Genomic DNA, 20,514 nt, shown 5'->3' with positions numbered 1-20,514 from the left:
GACTCTTTATTTTTAGTGCTTTCCACGAGGCATTGAAACTAAGTTTGGGGGTCACATAGATCCTCAGGATCTAGGCCTTAGGCCCAGGCTTCCTGCAAAGTGGAGGCCGGGTAAGTGTCCTTTAGTGTTGGGCCTTCCCAAAGGGTCTACTAACCTGGGTCTCCCCCACCTCCCTCTCCCTTTCTAGAACATGCCTGTGTGTCAGCATGAATAAGTTCCAGTGGACATGGTGATGGGTTGTAGTTCAAGCTGACGCAAGGAAGCCCCGGCTTCTGGGTTAGCAGAGGTGGGAGGTGTGATGAGTTTTGGGGGTTGGGGGTCTTCACTGGTATGCAGAGCTTCCAGCTTCAGCTGTTGCCGGGGTGATTGCATTCGCAAGAGTGTGTTAAATTGATTCTCTGTGCTGGAACCCGCTTCTCAGGTGTCTGCTCCTAAGTGGGTGGCCTGGGTGTCTTTGGGTGTTCTCAGAAGTTTGACAGAAGACCAGGGAACAGAGACCACAAGCTTTTGCGAATCCCACAGATAATCTATGAAGGTAAAGTATGTGAGGATCTATGTGACCCCCAAACTTACCGAAGGTGGCATTGGAGGTCTGTGTAAGATCGGGAAGCATTCACATATTGTTTTCTTTTTATTATTTATTTAGTTAGTTTTATTTAAGTAATCTCCGCACCCGATGTAGGGCTTGAACTCAGAATCCCGAGATTAGGAGTCCCATGCTCTACTGCCTGAGCCAGCCAGGCGCCCCCCTATTGTTTTGGAGTGAAGGGGAGACCTGCAGCCTTCCCCATGGGACTTCCTGTCTCAGCGATGCGCTGAGCGATTCTTTTTCTATTCACATCGATGTAAAGGATTGAGAAGGTCATTAATTTTCCAGATGAACTCAGCTGGTAGAGCCCCTGGCCACAGACACATAGTTCCATATAAGCTGGACTAGAAGTTTCCACCCTGCCGTCTGGGTTCATTGGCGTCAACAGAAACAGGTGATTGGGCCTTTGGCTCCTTTTGCTGGTGTGGCCTGCTCTTTACCGTCTCTACTTGCTTCTCGTCCTTCCCTCCTCCGTCCGCTGCTGTGGGTCCCTGATCCTGTTTGGTTACTCATCTGCCCAAAGCCAGGGGCACCGTCGGGGAGCACACCCCTGCCAGCCAGGCCTCCCAGGCCAGCCTGGTCAGAAGGGCCTAGGGGCTGAGGCCGGGCAGACCAGGTTGGAAGCACGTGTGTTCACGTGGGTGCGGTCCTTAACATCTGCCGCCCGCAGGGTCTTTCTTCCTATGCACCGTGGCAGATAATAGGAGTCCCTCACGTAGGGATTCACAGCCCAGACTGGCATCAAATTGCCTGGATTTGAATTCTCGCCCCACTGCTGCTGCTTGGTGAGTTGAGCAAGTCCCTTAGACTCTGCCTCAGTTGGCGTATCTGCAACATAGAGCACAAACACTGTCTCCCTGGGATGCTGGGAGTGGGAAATGGCTCACAGATGATCAAAGTTTAGAATAGGGGCAAGGCAGACACCAAGTACCGTGTAACTTTAGGTCGTTTAATGAACGACCCAAAGGGACATTACGTAATAAAATGAACTTGGGCATAGTACGGGCTCAGTGCACTTTAGCTCCTTTGCTTATTAACCTTGGCAGAGAGTAAACCGATTATCCCTTCCATTTCTAATCAGATCTTCCATTTTCCTGTTTCAAAGCTCTCAGGATCCAAACCATCACCAGTGCATGAAGGGGAACCCTGGTGCTCCTTGCACCTAGCAAGGAAGAGCATTGGCCTGGGAGGTAGAATCGATTTTTGAGTTCGGGGTCTGACATACACTAGCCGTCGGATTTGATCCTGTCTTGGCTTTTTTTTTTTTTTTTTTTCCGTATGAATGATGGGAATTATGATGCCCGGAGGGTAAGCTGGGTTTGCAATATTGTCTCTACTTGACCGAGGAGCAGACTGAGCATCAGAGCTTTGCCCACAGTCCCCCGGTTCCTAAAGAGCAGACTGAAGCCTAGAAGCTCGTCAGGTGGTGTCCAGGATTGTCCAGGAGTCCTGTTACGTCATCATGCTTCTGCTCTGGAATCATGTTCTTTTTGTTCTTAATTTCAACGTCTAGACACCTTCCTTAAAGGAGTCTTTTTTTTTTTTTTTTTTTTTTAAGATTTTATTTATTTATGAGAGACAGAGAGCATGAGAGGGAGGAGGGTCAGAGGGAGAAGCAGACTCCCCGCTGAGCAGGGAGCCTGATGTGGGACTTGATCCCGGGACTCCAGGATCATGACCTGAGCCGAAGGCAGTCGCTTAACCAACTGAGCCACCCAGGCGCCCCCTTCCTTAAAGGAGTCTTAATCGGGTGCTTCCTCTGACTTGTCCTTCCTTTGAGAAGTTCTGCTACTTCTATCAATGCATTGTGTTTTTTCAGACCCCTTTTAACAGCGCGATTTGGGATTTTTTTTTCTGTAAAAGCATTTAACTGTTCAGTTCATTAAGCTCTATTTGGCAAACCCTGCACCTCATAAAGTTTCAGGGGGCCCTTTTTATGTCTTGGTGTGGCTCTATTCTTTCCTAACGTTCGTAAAGAGAGAATAAAATGCAACAAGATGTTTTGTTTGATTTCCTTCTCCGTGCAGGTCCTTTTGTGGGGCGTGAAAGGTTGAAAAGAGAAGTCTTCTTTTTCAGAGGAGTTACCACTGTTTAAAAACACGGTCTTGGGTGCCATGACAAAGCTATCTCTAGCCCCGAATGAGGATGGTCCACTGGGGTTGCTTGAGAATTTGCTGAGATTCCTTTTACAGATAGTCAGTGAGTTATGGTCTTCGCGGTTGTCGCTGAAATACTTGTCATGTTGAGATACTGGGTAATATTAATTACCACAATGGAGAAACAGATGTTTAATTTGTTATTTAAATTGGTCAAATCAAGGGGCACCTGGCTGGCTCAGTCAGTGGAGCATGCGACCCCTGATCTCTGGGTTGTAAGTTCAAGCCCCATGTTGGGTGTAGACATTACATAAAAATACAAAATCTAAAAATAAATAAATAAATGGGTCGCATCAAAAGACACTTCCTCACTGTTTTCAATTCTTTTGTTTGTTTTCTGCCCATCCCTACCACCTGTTTCAGTTGTTCTTTCCAATGATCCCATTAGGATAGAACTATTGGCCAAGGACTGTTCCAATTGAGAAAAATGGGAGCCTAAGGTCCAGAAACAAAGGCTCCCCTAGAACATAAAGGAGAATATTTAATAATCTTGTAGGAGGGACATGATGAATAATTCCTTAACAGTTAGAGTTCTTGCTCACCTTTACTTCAAGAGGCTCAGTTGCGTATACGTGTGTTTTTTGTCATCATTTGTGATGTGAAAACCAAAGCTCACAGAGGTAATTGAGAGTAAACCAAGCAATCCGTCCCTTCTTACGTTGAGGAATAAGCAAGCATAGCTCCACTTGATGTGTGAGTTCATATACTTGTGGAATGAAAGGAAGCAAGCGTGGATCATTTATTAAGCCCCTGCTCTGTGGCAGGCTGTGTTCTTTCACTCAGGCTGTGGATAAACCCCTGACATTTGTAAGCCCTGGGTCCTATTCAGGATTTATTGTCACCATATGAAGCAGGTGTTACTTCGCCTATGGAAAAGGTGGCAGACGCCTGGAGAGTTTTTAATTGGTCCAGCAAGGGGAGTCAGTGGGTGAAGCTGATCTTGAATTCAGCTTCTGATTCCCAGACCAGCTTTCTTCTCCTGCCCCACAGCTTACGTTACATAATGTTTCTTTATGTTTATATGCGGTATAAATCTCCAATCGGACGACGGCTGGGAAGTGCTTTTGGCCGGCTTTGTTGCTTCAGCTGTCTGAAAGGCATGGCTTTCATAAACATGGAGAGGGAATTGGATTTTTACTTTGTGATAATTCATATTACAGAAATGAGAAAGGTCATTACCACGGGAATTCCATTGATCCCCGAAGCTGTGGGTCTTCAATGAGTTGGCCTGCCTAGGACAGTCACATTTTTTCCCTCTTTTGATATTTAATACCACATATGCCTTCTTTTTTTTTTTTTTAAGAAGGCATCATTTCATGATTGAAAATTTAAAACTCGAAAGAAAAATAGAACCTCACCTGTAAACTTACCAATCTTAAATAGCTACTGTTGCTGGTCTTTTATTGTGGTAAAATATATAGAACATAAAATTGACCATTTTAACCATTTTTTTAATCCATTGTGTTAAAACTTTAATAAGTTTAATGTTGGAACTGTGTGTTTCCAGACCAACTGGCACAATTTACATCAAGTTTTGTACTTATTCCATTTTGCAATGACATCATATACACGAAGATACATCTTCAGTAGCTAGAAGTCATAAAATTTCTGATCTATACTTTCAGATTTGTCCGATGGTACTTCTGATAAGGATCGTCAGCATACCAGTTTCGCCTCTTCCGGAAAGACGTTGTCATTTTATCTAAGAGCTTACTCTGGGTTTTATTGCAGAACACAAATTCCCTCAAGCGCCTTTATCTTGCAGCCATCTTTTTCCATAACTTTTTCTTATAACCAGCCTTCCTCCTCAGCCACAGGCCAGAATGAAGTCGAAGAAACCTATAGACAACAGCTTTCACGGTCTTTCTTTTCCCTTTCCGTGAACTGAAGTACGTTACAGTTCTGACTGGTAGCTTCAGGACGTTTGGAAGCAAGGGGGCCGCTCTGTTGAGGATTGCTGTAGTATGCCCGCATGTCAGTTTTCTGACACATGTGCTAAGTCCAGGAGCAGAGGAAACAATTGGTGTCTGAAGAGAACTAAAATGTCGGGTGGACAGTGCAGAGCTGAGACAGGCATTCTTGACACAGTTTCGATAGGCTGAAGACACCAGAATGTTCAAGGGCTGTAAGACTCCTGATGCTGCCCTCACGGCACGAGCAAAGGCAGCGACCGCCATCTTGCCACCCATTTTAACCATTTTTAAATGGTTCCAGTTCAGTGGCATTAAGTACTCACACTGCTCTGAGATTTCGCAGACGAAATTTCCACACCCATCGAACACTAACTCCCCATGCCCCCCTCCCAGAGTCCCTGAGTTGACTGCTGTAGGGATCTCCTATAGGTCCAATCATGCAGTATTTGTCCTTCTGTGGCTGGCTTATTTCACTTAGCATCATGTCGTCAAAGTTCAGCCATGTTGTAGCAGGTGTCTTTCCTTATTGAGGTTGATAATATTCCGTTGTATGGATAGACCACATTTTGTTCATCCGGTCATCTGATGATGGGCACTTGGGTTGTTTCCATATCTTGGCCAAGCTGCTGTGAACATGGGTGTACTAGTATCTCAAGTCCTTGCTTTCATTTCTTTTGTGTATACACCGGAAGTGGAATTGCTGGATCAGATGATAATTCTATGTTTAATTTTTTGAGGAACCACCATACTGTTTTCCACAGTGGCGGCGCCATTTTGTATTCCCACCACCAGTGCGCAGGGCTTCCGAGTTCTCCACATCCTCACCATTCCTTGTTTTCTGTGTTTTGTTAATGGCCATCCTCATGGGTGTGAGGTGGTATCTCATTGTGGTTTTGGTTTGCCTTTCCCTAAGGATGAGTGATGTTGAGCATCTTTTCATGTGCTTATTATTAGCATTGAACAAACTAGTGTACCTCCTAGTGTTTACTAGGCATCTGTTTTTGTTTCATGCGTGTAATCGTTGTCTACACAAAACTATGTTCAGTATATTCCGTATTTTCCACCAACCATCATCATCATCTGGTTTAGTGTTGCAGTAGAGTGTGAAGGTATATTTTAAACTCACCCGATTGGTAATTTAATTTAGTGTTAATTCCCACCACCCCAAATTCTTTTCCTTAGGAAACCTATGATCATTGGTTTTAGCAGCCCTCTGTTGGGGTATCACAGGGCCACGTACATTGTGAATACTCTTGGGGATTTCAAGTGGAGGGCTCTGGGGTTTATTATGGAGTGTCGGGAGCTTGAGGATGAGTTACAACTTTTCTTTAAATGCTGATGCCCAGAGAATAGGGGGCATCTTATCTGCTTGTCTGTGACGTGTATGACCGGGCGACTTGGACCCATCAGTGAATGGGTTAATTGCATTGCTTCGTTTCTAAGTAGAAAACTGGTCTCTGGGATGCGCACTCTCTTCTCCCCCATGGTGGTGTGCTCAACTTCCTCTTGTCTTTTATTTGGAACCTGGAGAATGTTTTTCATAGAAACAATGTTACCGGGGTGACTGTTTCCCAGGTTACTTCTAAAGGCCACAGGAACCCACATGTCGATTCGCGGGAGCCAGCACGGTGTGTTGGGAAGATCAGATGGACGGAGTTGGCACCTGGCTTGCCCTGACCCCGCGATTGGGAGCCCAGTGTCCCTTCCTGCTGAGTCCAGGTTTCCATGTCCATAGGATGGAGATAATACCGGCTAGTGTGAGAAGTGAAGTGATTAATGATTAGTTTCCTAAGTCACACACTTGGTGGCTTAAAACAACACTCATTTATTCCTCCCAGTTCTTCGGGTCGGAAGTCCACAATCAGTATCACTGGCTCAAAATCAACATTGTGGGCAGGGCCACACTCCCTCCGAGGCTCTCAGGAGAACCTGTCCCTTGCCTCTTCCAGCTCCAGGGGCTGCCGGCGTTCCTTGACTGGTGGCGGCACTCTGTGCTCCCATTCCTTTGTCTGTGTGTCCTTCTCTTACATCTCTGAAATCTCCCTCTGCCTCTGTTTCATTAGGATGCATGTGATTACATTTTGGTTAAGATCCTTAACTCAATTGTATCTTTTCTCATATGAGGTAATATTCACAGGTTCTGGGGATTAGGGTCGGGGGATAGGTTTGGGGGACACCCCTTCCAGGATGAGGGAAAAAAGTAATAGTGTTCTCCACCAATGTTTTTATGTGATGGGATGGCCTTTTTTTAAAAAATAGATTTATTTATTTACTTAAGAGAGAGAGAGTGGGGGAGGGGCAAAGGGAGAGAATCCTTCGAGCAGACTCCCCGCTGAGCATGGAGCCCATTGGGGGGCTTGATCCCACGACCCTGAGATCATGACCTGAGCCGAAACCAAGAGCCAGATGCTCGACTGACTGAGCCACCCAGGTGCCTCTTGTCTTAAGTTTTTTACATGGATACCTGAGATCAAGTGATGGAGCAGGGAATTGTGGCTGTACCCTTCACCCTGTGAGTATTAAGCCCTTGGCTCAGGGCCGGGCAGAGACAGAACCCAGTACACACTAACTTACAGTTCTGAGAATGTTCTGCTCTGCTGCCCTGACTCTTACTCATTTTCATTCTAACTTCCTTTTGTCCATCTTCCTCTTCTCTTCCTCCTCCTTTTTTTTTTTTTTTTTTTTCAGATCCTATGTGGGTGCCCATAGCATGTTGGGTTTTGCCCAAAGCAAGTGTTGGGACTTGGGATCAGTAGCTCTGACGAGGCAAGAAGATGTCATATATCAGATATTGCAGGTTGATCACACTTAGGTAATTCCCTCCCTTGGGGAGCCCGTGGCGATGAGTCAGCTCTACTGTCCCCATGGAGCCAGCGAAGACCCCTTCTAGGACACAAGCCGGAGCTGTTCCCAGCATTTCCTGAGTGTGTTTTGACCTGCGCAAGGCAGCTAACCTGGTGGCCGTGACTGGGAGCCTTGCATTCATTTTTCTTGAATCACTTGTTCGCAAGAGTGCCGACCGACTCCGGTTTTATTCTGTAGGATTCCTGGCTGTTGCTGCCACTGTGGGCCTGAACCTGGACGTGGAGATTTGCTGGCCTGTAAAGTTGCTGATTTCACACTGCCCTTTCCGGTTCTAGAAGAGGTTCAGTAGGTTAATCAGCAAGCATGTGTTTCTTTGTGTCTAGCTTGTGCCAGGCTCTGAGGGGCTTACAAAGACGAAGCTCCTAAGCCAAGTAGGTGGAAGTAGGATAAAGTGTTGATTATGAGTGTGGCAGTGGGTGCCACGCTTGAGCGGGCATCAGAACCACCTGGAGAGTTCGTTAGGGCACAGACAGCTGGCTCCAGGACCACACTTTGAGAACCGCTATGCCATGGGGTCATGGAGGACGGAGTATCTAACTCAACGGGGAGGTCAGGAAGGCTTCCCAGAGGTGGGCCTTTTCCAGCTGGGCTTAGGATGAGCCTGATTTTCCTAGATGGACGAGAGAGGATGGGGCATTTTAGGCCAAGGGGAAGGTGGTGTGGCGAGGTAGGGAATGGAATGGTGGGTCATGGTTTTGGAGGGTTGCTTATGGCTAGATTGTGAAGAAATGGGGAAAAGTAGAGAATAAAGTATAAGAGGTTCTTTTTTTTTGGTCAAGGGCACAGGAATCTTGGATTTCTGTAGAAGTGTTCGTCAGGTCTCTGGAAAGCTAGGAAAGAGTGGCCCAACCAGGTGAGGCCCTTCCGCCCGCATCTTGTGTCGGAAGGAACCCCGAGGTGAGTTTGGAAGCTACATGGATGCCCGCCGTAGAAATGAGGAGAGCTGGAAGCAAGAAGTAATGCGGCTCTATCTCCCTCCCATCTCTGCCGTCTTCCAACACAGGCTTTCTAGTTGAACAGAGTTGCCTTTGTCCTGTCGTCCCTCCCAGCGTCGGCCTCCAGGAGGCCTGTGTCTTGCCGAGAGAAGGCAGCTCAGCGAGGCCGGCAGGGACCACACCCAGACCTATAGGCGCACGCTCTGCCATCCAAATCCTGAAGGATTTAAGGACTGTAGTTGTTTCAAAATTGGAATCAAAATGAGTTTTTATTTTCTTTCTGCCTGGTCACTTTGCATTTTCAGCAGTTGCATTCCTCGCCCCAGAGCGGTTGGTGGCTCCCCTTTATAACCCTGGAAGCCAGAACCTCGAATTTGCCAATTCTCCCATTCAACCAGTTTGGTTAGATAATTGCCTTTTCTGTTGAAAACAGTTTTTACTTTCTCTAGTCCTGGGTCTGCATTATGTTTGGGGGCAAACAACTTTGATTCTATAGTCTGTTCTTTTTTTTTTTTTTTAAAGATTTTATTTATTAGAGAGAGAGAGAGAGCATGGCGGGGGGCGGGGCGGATAGGGAGAGGGAAAAGCAGACTCCACGCCGAGCAGGGAGCCTGACATGGGGCTCCATCCCAGGACCCCATCATGACCTGAGCTGAAATCAAGAGTCAGACGCTTGACCGACTGAGCTGCCCAGGCGCCCCTCTACTCTATAGTCTGTTCTTAATTTCAACTCTCAGATCATGGGTTGGAAGGAATTGGGGATGGAGGGAGGGGTGGGATCAGAGCAGCTTTGAGATATAAGGGGACTCCCCCCCCACCCCCCGAGAAATGTCCCTCTGTTGTGGTCCTTTGGGAGAATGTGCCAGAACCTTGTTTTTGCAGGCAGATCTGGTTTGATGTAAAGAAAACAGCCGACAGGCATGATTCCTATACAAGAGACTCCTTTAAAATAAATTCAGAAATTCACTCTTCTACTACAGGTATGATCTGTTTTCTAAGGAGCTTATTTTGGCAGTTTGATTCCGCTGCTAAAGAACATGGGAGGAATGGATAGGACGGAGAGGGTGAGAGCTTGTAAGTTACCCTCTTGGGTGGCTGTGCTGTCCTGATTAAGAGTTTGCATTATGATGGATGCTAACTAGACTTAGTGTGTTGATCATTTTGCAGCATATGCATATATTGAATCGTTAATGTTGTACACCTGAAACTAATGTTATATCTCCATTACAAAATTAATTACTTAAAAAAAGTTTGCATTTTTCAAGATGATAGATAGCATCAAAACTCAATAGGAGCTCTGCTTAATAATGAACATGGGCCTCTGAGGTAGTGAGAAAATTGAGAGATTAAAGCAGCGTAGTCTAGGGGCGCCTGGGTGGCTCAGGCGGTTCAGCATCTGACTCTTGCTTTCGGCTCAGGTCATGGTCTCAGGGTGGTGAGATCAAGCCCAGTGTCAGCTCCGCACTGGGTGTGAAGCCTGTTTAAGATTTTCTCTCTCTCCCTCTCCCTCCACCCCTCTCCCCTGCTTGCACTGATGCTCTCTAAAAACAAAAAACCAAAAACCAAAACAACAACAACAACAACAACAAAACCATACCACAGCATGGTCTAGTGGGTAAGAGCATGAAGCTCAGTTTCAGTTGCCTGGGCATGAACGGTGGCTCTTCACTTGGGGCTAGTGGTTTCCTCATCTGTAAAATGGGCATAATACAGTTCATCTATCTCATAGGGTTGTTGTGAAGATTGAGTTCATATTTGTGAAGAGTTTAAAATAGTGCCTGATACATGGCACTCGTGTATGTATATGGCACACGTGTAAAAATGTCTGTTAAGCAAAATAAATCAATTTCTAGAGGATAAGAATGATGAAAACGAGTAAATGTTAGATTTTACTAACTTTTTAGAGCAGAGCTGTTAGCCCTCTGGAAACCCTGCATAGTCTTTAATTGTCCAAGCTTATGTGGTTTATGTGGTTTGTTCTAGAACATTCAAGATTCTCTGTGTTTAGAGAAGATTATCCTAGACTTTGGAAAAGAAAAGGAAGTGCTAAGAGTTTTCTTTATAATTTAGTTTCTTAAGTTAGATATTTTGGAGAAAAAGAGCAGGAAGAGTCTTGCAGAGGGTCATGTCCACGGTTTTCAAACTGGGTTATAAGGTATTTGTTGGTTTATTTAGGGCTGTTATGATAACATTTAAAAAACTGCAGTAGAATAGGAAATTTCAGTGCATCCCACATAAGGGAGATACTTTTTGTGTTAAAACATACCTGCAGACCTGTGTCTGTAGGTCGCCAGGTGGTATTTCTTACCACTGGACCTGACTTGCTACCCTCTGCTGTATCCCCGGGGCTGGGATAGCGCCTCTTGTCTGCTTCTGCCAGTCACTGCCAATGCTCATCACTTTCAAATGGATTCTCAGGTTAGATTTTCTTCCTTCCTTTTCTTTCTCTTTCTCTTTCTGTCTCTCTCTCTCTTTCTCTTTCTCTTCTTTCTTTCTGTTAGATTTTTCTTTCTTTCGGTTAGATTTTCTTCCTTCCTTCCTTCCTTCCTCCTTTCCTTTCCTTTTTTTCCCTTTCTTTCTTTTCTTTTCTTTCTTTCTTTCTGTTAGATTTTCCCTTTCTCTTTCTTTCTTTCGAGAGAGTGTGTGCATGCATGAGCTGGGGGTGGGGGCGGGGGGGGAGCAGAGGGAGAGAGAGAATTCACGCCCAGTGCAGAGCCCCATGCTGGGCTCAAACTCATGACTCTGATCATGACCGGATCTGCCAAAATCAAGAGTTGGACGCTTAACTGACTGAGCCAACCAAGCACCCCTCAGATTACATTTTCTTAAAAATATTTTCCCCTTTCCCTAGCAGCCAGGTATATGGGATTTTATTTTTTATTTTTTAATTTATTTTTATTTTTATTTATTTATTTTTAAAGATTTTATTTATTTATTTGAGAGAGAGAGAGCATGAGAGGGGGGAGGGTCAGAGGGAGAAGTAGACTCCCTGCCGAGCAGGGAGCCCGATGCGGGACTCGATCCTGGGACTCCAGGATCATGACCTGAGCCGAAGGCAGTCGCTCAACCAACTGAGCCACCCAGGCGCCCTAATTTTTTTTTAAAGATTTTATTTATTTGAGGGAGAGAGAGAGCAAGCGAGCACAAGTGGGGGGGAGGGGCAGTGGGAGAGGGAGAAGCAGACTCCCCACTGAGCAGGGAGCCTCATGCTGGTCTGGATCCTGGGACTCCAGGATCATGACCTGAGCTGAAGGCAGACGCTTAACATACTGAGCCACCTGGGCGCCCCTAAGCTTGGGATTTTAATAGTTTGGAATATTTCGTTAGTACTATTTTTCTTTTTGCTCTTCTCTGCCTGGAAAATTTGGTACATTTGGGGGTTGCACGTGATCAGTCCAGGATGGGAGAGGCCCAAGGAAGGGTTTTTAGGGATGTTACATACAACTGAGAGAAGCATGCCTTGGTGACACAACTCTTTGTTAGGATTGATGAAATCCGTTTATAGCTTGGGCTCTATGTGCCGGGCACATGGTGCTTTATAATAGTACCTCATTTGATTTTCATAATAGTAGTAGCTAGATATTATTATTATTACTATTACCCTCTTGTTTACAGATGAGGAAGACCCAGGCTCCCAGAGCATGACTTGGCCAGGGTGGGGTGGCTGGTGAGTGACAGAGCCGGGACCTGAGCCCAGCCATTCTGGCTGTGGAGACAGTGCTGATGAGCGCTCTGCTACGCTGTGTTGTAAATCAGTTTCCGAATTTCATTAAAAGCTAATAATTTTGATCGAGCCTTTCTGTCTATTGCTAAGTGGCTTCAGGGGTCCCAACCTTCCGTTCCACCAAACTGCTCAACCCGGGGCTCCTAGGCTTTAGTTCCCTGGGGTTGCGCTAATGAGGTCCGGCACCCGGGGGCAGTTAACACAACACACCTGTACTCTGATAGTTCTGGAGACGAGGGCTCCATGATGGAGGTGTTGTCGGGCCTTGCCTTGTTCCCTCTGAAGATTGTAGGGTCAGTGTGTTCAGACCCCTCTCCTAGATTGAGGGTTGCTGGCAGTCCTGGGCGTCCCAGGGCCTCGAGGCACATCACTCCAGTTTCTGCCTCCATAGCCACGTGGCCCTCTCTCCTCTCGTCTCTGCCCCTTCTTACAAGGAGACCAGTCATGTGCGTTTGGGGGCCCCCCTCCCTCCAGTACATCCTCAGCTAATTGCATCTGCAGTGGCCAAATGGTAAAATGTAAACAGTTTCCGAACAAGGTCACTGTCACGGGCTAATCGTGTCCCCCTCAAGTTCATGTGCTGAAGCCTTAACCCCCTAGAACTTCAGAAAGGGACTCCGTTTAGAGATGGGCCTTTACAGAGGTAAGTACGTTAAAAGGGTGGCCCTTAGGGTGGGTCCTAATCCAGTCTGATTGGCGTTCTTCTAAGTTGAGGAAATTTGGACACACACACACACACACAGTACTCAGGAGAAACCCGGTCCTGCCAACACCATGATCCTGGACTGCCAGCCTCCAGACTGTGAGAAACTAGATTTCTGTTGTTTAAGCTCCTGTCTGTGGAACTTCGTGAGGGCAGCCCGAGCAAATGAAGTCACATTCCCAGGTAGGAGGGGTTAGGACGTCAACTTTTGGGGGAGACACAGCTGAACCCACAGTACCAGGTCTTGATTCCACCGCTCAGATTAGGAGATCCTCTGATGGCCCTGCCTCGTAGGATGCTGGTTCTGGTGTGGGATTACATGGAACGGGGGGGCTGGGCCCTTCTTTCCTGCCCGGGCACCAATATACCTGCCTGAAATAAACACACACACCCCCTGCGGGGTGGGGAGGGGCCTGGAGGCCAGGGTGTGGGCAGAGATTGCAGGCTAACGCGGGAACTTGCCGAGCGGCCGAGCTGCCGTTCCAGATAGTTCCTCCTGAGCGAGAGGAACAGGTAGCGCTCCCGTAAGGGCAGAGCCTCTGACTTTTGTTCCCTTTAAAGATGAGCCTCTGACGGCTCAGACAAAGCACTGGGGACGGATCTGGAGCTCAAGCTTCGCCAGTCCCGCCTCACCCCGCCCCTCATTGCCCCGCCTCCTCCTCGCCCCGCCCTCCCTTCCTCTCCTCCCTTGCCCCGCCCCTCTCCTTGCCCTGCCTCTCCCCTCCCCTCCCATCCCCTCCCCATCCCCTCCTCTTTCTTTCCCTGCCCTCCCCTGCCCCTCATCTCCCCTTCCCTGCCCCTCCCCTCCCCTCCTCCCCTCCCTGCTCGCTCCTCTGAGGTCCTCCTGGGGAATGGGAGAGGCACAGCTCCCCTGGGGAAGGGGATGAGCCATCGCTATGAGACGCCTGGTTATTTTTGCTTCGTGCCTGGGTGTGGGCGTTTGTGTTGACAGGGGCGGGGGAGGCGGTGACGGGTGCTGGAACAGTTGGGTGCCCGTGGAGCGGGTGGGAGGTGGCGCCCGTGCGAGGCAGGTGACTTGGCACTCACGTGGCCCCTGGGGCTTTGCAGGACTCCGGGGGAGCTGGATTTGCTCCTCGGTGCCGGGAGGGGGGGGTCCCATTTCCTCCTCCATGTCACGTGCAGAGCGTGCTGCCTGATCCCACCCCCAGCACACCCAAGGGGTGCAGTGGTGGCTGAGTGGGTGATTCTCACTGGGGTGACATCTCAGCAGGAGGGTTTGGTGTCAGTCCTGAAGAATCTTGCCCAGTGCTCTCCATCCCCATTATCTCCATTAAATATGCTCCTAGTGCATTTAAACATAAATCCTGTGCTTACCCTGACCTCCCCCCGCCCCCACCCCAGGGTGGCTCTCAACTCAGCACTGGCTGCACTAGAAATATGTGTTCATCATACTGGGTGGGGGAAGGGGGCCAGAGTGAGTTACTAGCATTTAGCCCAGTTGGCTCAGCTAACCTCCTGCAATATGCCCCACCCCGAATGCCTGCAATTTCTGTGTTGCCCTCCTGTAGGGACACCCTGGAGCTGCCCCTGCTGGGTGAGTTGAAAAAGACCCCGGGAATGTTGAAACCCAGATCCCTTCAGTGTTAGGATCACTGATGTCGTCCGAGGCACCTACGTATTCAACAGGTTTGGAAACTGAGATTCAGGTCAACAGGCCTGGATCATAGGTGGTTATTCGGTTAGAAATTTCACGATGAAAGTGTCCTCCTCTGTTTTTCTGTTTGCTGCCACCACAAGAATCCCAGTCCAGGGCTTTCCCCACGTTCCACCCTGGCTGCTGTCCTAGGGCTGTGGTCACAAAGTAGCCCCAACTGGGTGGCTTGAAAGTAGATTTATTCTCTCACAGTCCAGGAGACTAGAGTCTGAAATGAAGGTGTTGGCAGAATCACGCTCCCTCGAAGACTCTAGGAAAGAGTCCTTCCTTGCTTCTTCCTGGCATCCGGCGACCCCAGTGTTCTTCGCGTTCTTGAGCTTGGAGCTGCATCACCTCAGCCGCTGCCTCCATCTTGATACACCCTCCCCTGGGTCTGTCTCTGTCTTTAAATTTTCTCTTCTTATGAAGACATCAGCTGTTGGATGAGGGCCCACCCTAACCTAATGTGACCTCATCTGAACTTGATTAGTCTGCACAAAGACCCTATTTTCAAATAAGTTCATATTCACAGCAACCCCAGGGTTAAGACTTCAAGATATATTTTGGGGGGGCACAGTTGAACCCCTAACACCCCCCTCACCACGCTGCTCTGCCTTGCCTTCCCAGAATATGAATGATTTTATTATTTTATTATTATGTATCTGTTCCCCGCTTTGTTTGAGCCCAGAGTTATCCTTTTGATTCAGGTTCCCCCCTGTCCCTTCCCTGCTAAATCTTTTTTTGTCATTATTCTCTGCTTTGTCAGGTCTTTTTTTTTTTTTAAAGATTTTATTTATTAATTTGAGTGCAGGCGGGGGAAGGGACAGAGGGAGGGAGAGACTCTCAAGCAGATTCCCCACTGAGCGTGGAGCCTGATGCAGGGCTCGATCTCACAACCCTGTGATCATGACCGGAGCCGAAATCAAGAGTTGAATGTTCAACTGACAGAACCACCCAGGTGCCCCTGTCAGGTCTGGATGACAGCATACTTCCATCTGGACATTTCTGTTTTGTGCCTTTCCGGGGGAGGTACACACTCTCCTAAGATCCTGCATGGTACTCACCCTGGAGCCAAAACAGATATTTGTCAGTATTCTGATTCCTGTCTGTCTGTCTGTCTGTCATGGTAAACTGTAAACCCTAACAAGACGAGGGACCGTGACTTTAGCTCCTGATTGATTGTACCCCTGGTACCTAGCCAAGGCCGAGCATGTAGCTTGTGTTTTAAAATATTAGTTGGATAGGGGAGCCTGGGTGGCTCAGTCGTTAAGCGTCTGCCTTCCGCTCAGGTCATGATCCCAGGGTCCTGGGATTGGGTGCCCTGCTCGGCGGGAAGCCTGCCTCTCCCTCTCCCACTCCCCCTGCTTGTGTTCCCTCTCTCGCTGTGTCTCTCTCTGTCAAATAAATAAATAAAATCTTTAAAAAAAATAAAAAAATAAAATATTAGTTGGTTAGGGGTGCCTGCCTGGGTGGCTCAGTCGGTAAAGCACCTGCCTTCAGCTCAGGTCATGATCTCAGGGTCCTGGGATCGAGTCCCGGGTCGGGCTTCCTGCTCAACGGGGAGTCTGCTTCTCCCTCTCCTTCCTGCTCCTGCTGTCTGTCGCTATCTCTGTCTCTCTCAAATAAATAAAATCTTCAAAAAGGTAAAATAAAATATTGTTGGATAAAAAAGAAAACTTGCTTTTCTATTAATTATAGTTAGGGAGAAGTGTGATATAATTTTTAAAAGATACATGTGACTCCAAAACAAGTTAAAAATAGAATTACTGTAAGATCCGGCAATTCCACTTCTGGATATATATACAAAAAAGTTGAAAGCAGAGACTTGAAGAGATATTTGTGTCCCTGTGTTTGTAGCAGCGTTGTTCACAACAGCCAAAAGATGGAGGCAGCCTAAGTGTCCCTTGACAGATGAATGGATAAAATGTATGTATATAAGTGTAATGGAATATTGTTCAGCTTTAAAAAGGAAGGGAATTCTTTTTTTTTTTTTTTTTTTGAGACAGAGAGAGCACACAAGCAGGGAGGGCAGAGGGAGGAGAGAGAGAATCTCATGACCCTGAGGTCATGACCTGAGGCAAAACCAAGCGTCAGACGCTTCACCGACTGAGCCACCCAGGCGCCCCCCAAAAGGAAGGAAATTCTGGCACATGGAACAACTTTGAGGACATTATGCTAAGGGAAGTAAGGTAACCACAAACAGAGAAACACTGTATTATTCTATTTATTTGAGGCACCTAGTCCGATTCAGAGAGACAGAAAGTAGAGTGGGGTCGCCAGGGACTGGAGGTGGGGGGAGGAAATGGGGAGTCAGTGTTTAATGGGAATGGAGTTTCAGTGTGGCAAGATGGAAGGCGTTCTGGAGATGGATGGGAGATATGGTTGCACAACAACGTGAGCGTACTTCATGTCACTGAACCATTTACAAATGGTTAAGATGATCAGTTTTATGTTCTGTGTAGCTGACAATTAAAAAACAGAAACGGAAGCACACACCCATGCACGCGCACACACAAAGATGTGTGTATGTGTGCGTGAGAGAGAGAGGGCGGGTTTCAAGAGCGCGCACTGGAGGGAGGGAAGGGAGAGGCCACCGGAGGAGGAGCTGGGGGTGCCTGGGGGGAGAAGTAGCTGGGCTGGAGGAAAAGCATCAGGGTAGTTATTAGAGCCTGCAGTTATAATCAGAGCTCTGTCTCCAACTACCTGTGGGATCTTGAGCATATCAATGGGTTCCCATTGTGGGCATCAGCTTTTAAAAGGAGCTGGAATAGTAACCTCTGAAGATCTTTCCAGCTCAAAAACTTCAGAGGTTTTAAGCCTCTAACAAGGTAATGCTGATTCACATGTTTTTCACAGTTCTCTGCAGTATCTACGCGCAGTGAGGGCTCTCCTAATTCTGGCTCCAGGGTGTGTCAGTTTGAAGCCATCATCTTTTGGTCAGGAGTTCCTGGTATTTTTAATGGCACCAGTTAGTTTGGCTTAAGAAGAATACATTCAATTTTTTTCTTGATCTCTCTTTGCTCCTATCCATTTGCCAGGTCTTCAAGTTTCAAAATTACCTTGGTCCTTTTTCTTTTCTTTTAACATTTGTACATCTTGATCTTGTATTCTAATTATTTATGCTGACAATAGTATCTCTTGGGTGCCTGGGGGGCTCAGTCGGTTAAGCGTCTGCCTTCAGCTCAGGTCATGATCCCGGGGTCCTGGGATCGAGCCCCGCATCAGGCTCCCTGCTCAGCGGGAAGCCTGCTTCTCCCCCTCCCACTCCCCTTGCTTGTGCTCTCCCACTCTCTGAAAAATAAATAAATAAATAAAAATTAAAAAAATAGTATCTCTTTGCATGAATTATGTTGAATCCTTATGGCCACACTGGGTGGTGGATTCCTGATCTCTGTTTTATAGACGAGGAAGCTGAGTGGTTAAGTTCCTTGCTTGGCCTTGATGTCACCCGACTGGCTGTGATTGCGCTTGGTTTGTCCCCAGCTCTATACCCTAGATACTGCCCCAGGCTCCCGCATCCCTGTTCCTTCTGTATTCCTGGGTCCTTTTATGTTGGGGACCATTTCTTTTTATTTTTTGGTACTTCTAAGGTCTCCAGTACTGGCCTGTCAGAGACTAATAACATTTTTTTTCAAAGGTTACTTGCTAATTTCTTTTAAGAGGCATCATTCCTGTCTCGCTGTGTCAGGAAAGGAATATCTGTTGTGCTGAGCAGACCACAGTGGTCAAGTTCTTAGCTTCTGGGGAGAAGAGTTAGGGTCCCCAGAAGTTTCCTTTGTGGACGGAAGAGCAGTTACTAACAAAGTATCGGATCCACTGAACGATGCAGGCTAAGGAGTGCTCCCTTAACAATCTGAAGAAGCAAGGATCACTCAGGGTCTGGGCATGGAGAAGCCAAAATGGGCTCCTGCATAGGCCCTTCCCCTGCAGAACTCATCAGCTCCTTTTGATCCCAGAGATTCCCATGGAGAACTAGCTTTAGGTCCAGTGGTTTGAGCTAGCTAGAAGTAGTAGGTTTCCCAACTTTGGAAGTTTTGTGTTGTAGTCTTTGAAAAACTAGCAGAGGAGGGCCCTAGATCCCAGCCACCCATACTGCTTTCATTTCTCCCAACCGGCATTTTTGAACTTGGAGGGATGGGGGCATTGTTCTCAGAGTGGCTTCTGAAAGGCCCGGTAGAGAAGTCACCCCTCGGAGCCACCTTCTTTCTGACAGAGTGGCAGCCCATCCTTGAAGAGTATAAGGTGAGTGAGTGACCCCAAAGGATTAGATTCTTTGCCCTAAGCTGACATGCCCACTCCTCTGGGTATGCATCCTGCTTGCATCTCCGTGAGGATGAAGTCAGGCCTCTCGTTCACCTGAAAAGGCAACTGAGGTCGGGCTCATCGATTTTCTGGACAGGGCTCTGCGGTAATACAGCGTAGATGGCTCTGAAGTGCATTTGTAGGTAATCAGGAGCCTGTAATTCTGCTAGCAAGTCAGGACAGACAACAGGCCAACCGTCAGCTCATTCCTGCCTCCCTTGAAAAGAGGTCATACTTCCTTTGGAAGATCGAGGCCCTTGATCACTGTCAGATTGGGCCTGGTGTGAGAGCAGAGACAGTGAATCTTAACATTTGTAAGTGATACCCGATAAGCATGAAAGATCCGCTCTGGAAAGTGGACGAGCTGGCCCCAGCTCCTGCATTAGACTATCTGGAGGATTCAGCATATTGAATCATCCTTTGCGTGTTGGTGTTGGAAGGAGCCATAGTTGGGCCCTCACATTTGATACTTGAGAAAACATCCGCGCTCCAGCACCTTGGCCCCATGTGTGTTCTTTCATGGCGCGGCCGGGTTAAACTCTTCCTGTATGTTCTTCCCAAAGTTCTATGCCATGTGCTAGCTTCCCTCCCATTCTGGACTGGCAAGTGTCCTCAGCCCCAGGGCCACCAAGATGGAAAGACGGCCTCCCAGAAACTTGGGGCAGGGGGCAGGCAAGAGATAACATTCATGATTCCGATGACATGGAAAGTCTCAAGCTGGCAGTCCTCCCATACAGGGGCCCTTGGATCACCTTTGACATTTGCTTTATGCTCAGCGAATCTTCATTTATCTGACAGAGCCTGGGATTGGTCCTTTGAGTATGACGTGTGGAGCTGCTCTCTAGAGGGTGTCCTCACACCACCCAAACTCAGCAGAGCAAACCTGTGCAGTCTGACGGGGCGAGGGCAGGCCCTCCTGCTGGAGACACTGGGAACAGGGGAGTGAAGTACCCAGCTTTTCCATGTAATTGATTTCATTGCTTCCCTCATGAATGCACATCATCAGGGCCCGACTCTTGTGCCCAGAGTGGACCACAGCTAGCAAAGCCTGTTGCAGTGTTCCTTTTGTCTTTTGAAGACTCACCTGGCATGGGTTTGGGGCTGAACTCTGAGCCGGCCTCCTAGGGTACCCGTGTGTTCATGCTTGCAGGTGGGGTAGTACGGGGGGTGCCCTGCTGGGGACCCAAAGCCCGGTCAGCCCATTAACAGGAGCCATTTTTGTGATTTTTGGCCCATTCTCAGTACCCCAGTTCTCTTATCTATAAAACGGGCAGAGAATCCAGATGATTTCCAGTAATGAAATACTCTGATTCCAAGATTCCAGGGCTGTCCTTTCTGAAATTTTCTTTGTCCTTGTCTTCTATGATCCCCCCCCCCCACCCCCCCGCTTTTTTTGAATCGACTGCCACCACGGCAAGTCCGTCATCTTAACTCCACTAAGAGGTTTGACTGTGAGGATTCCTTGCCTGACTGATTGCCTCTCCTGAAATTTCCTTTGCCCTCCCTCTGCTGGAGATGCTGCTAAGCCGAGAAATGGCAGGCAGCCCACCTCGGAGAGTTCCACCACCTGCATTAACAATCCTTGAATAATTAGGATCCGAGTGTTCCGGGGAACGGTGGAATGCATTCAAGGCTGCCCTCCAGGGTCAACCAGGAAACCAAAGACAGATGAT

The 20,514-nt window shown here is 47.7% G+C and overlaps 2 protein-coding genes across 8 annotated transcripts in view; one reads left to right on the top strand and one right to left on the bottom strand.

The window, feature by feature from the left end:
- The window catches only part of TIAM1 (TIAM Rac1 associated GEF 1), a 372,168-nt gene that overhangs the window by 27,720 nt on the left and 323,934 nt on the right, over nucleotides 1–20,514 (top strand). The window lies entirely within an intron of this gene.
- LOC116624982 (39S ribosomal protein L35, mitochondrial-like) lies at nucleotides 4,032–5,109 on the bottom strand. The gene has a single exon (XM_032393271.1). The coding sequence runs from the start codon at nucleotides 4,968–4,970 to the stop codon at nucleotides 4,500–4,502; it is 471 nt and encodes a 156-aa protein (XP_032249162.1). The 5' UTR covers nucleotides 4,971–5,109; the 3' UTR covers nucleotides 4,032–4,499.

This window comes from Phoca vitulina, unplaced genomic scaffold, assembly GCF_004348235.1.
Source record: "Phoca vitulina isolate PV1807 unplaced genomic scaffold, GSC_HSeal_1.0 scaffold72, whole genome shotgun sequence".
NCBI classification, from domain to species: Eukaryota; Metazoa; Chordata; class Mammalia; order Carnivora; family Phocidae; genus Phoca; species Phoca vitulina.
The sequence above is the reverse complement of the archived record's forward strand: the minus strand, read 5'-3'. Positions and strand labels throughout refer to the sequence as shown.

Coding starts and splice junctions, on each gene's coding strand:
- LOC116624982 (XM_032393271.1), bottom strand. CDS start 4,970: ATGCCACTGAACTGGAACCATTTAAAAATGGTTAAAATGGGTGGCAAG.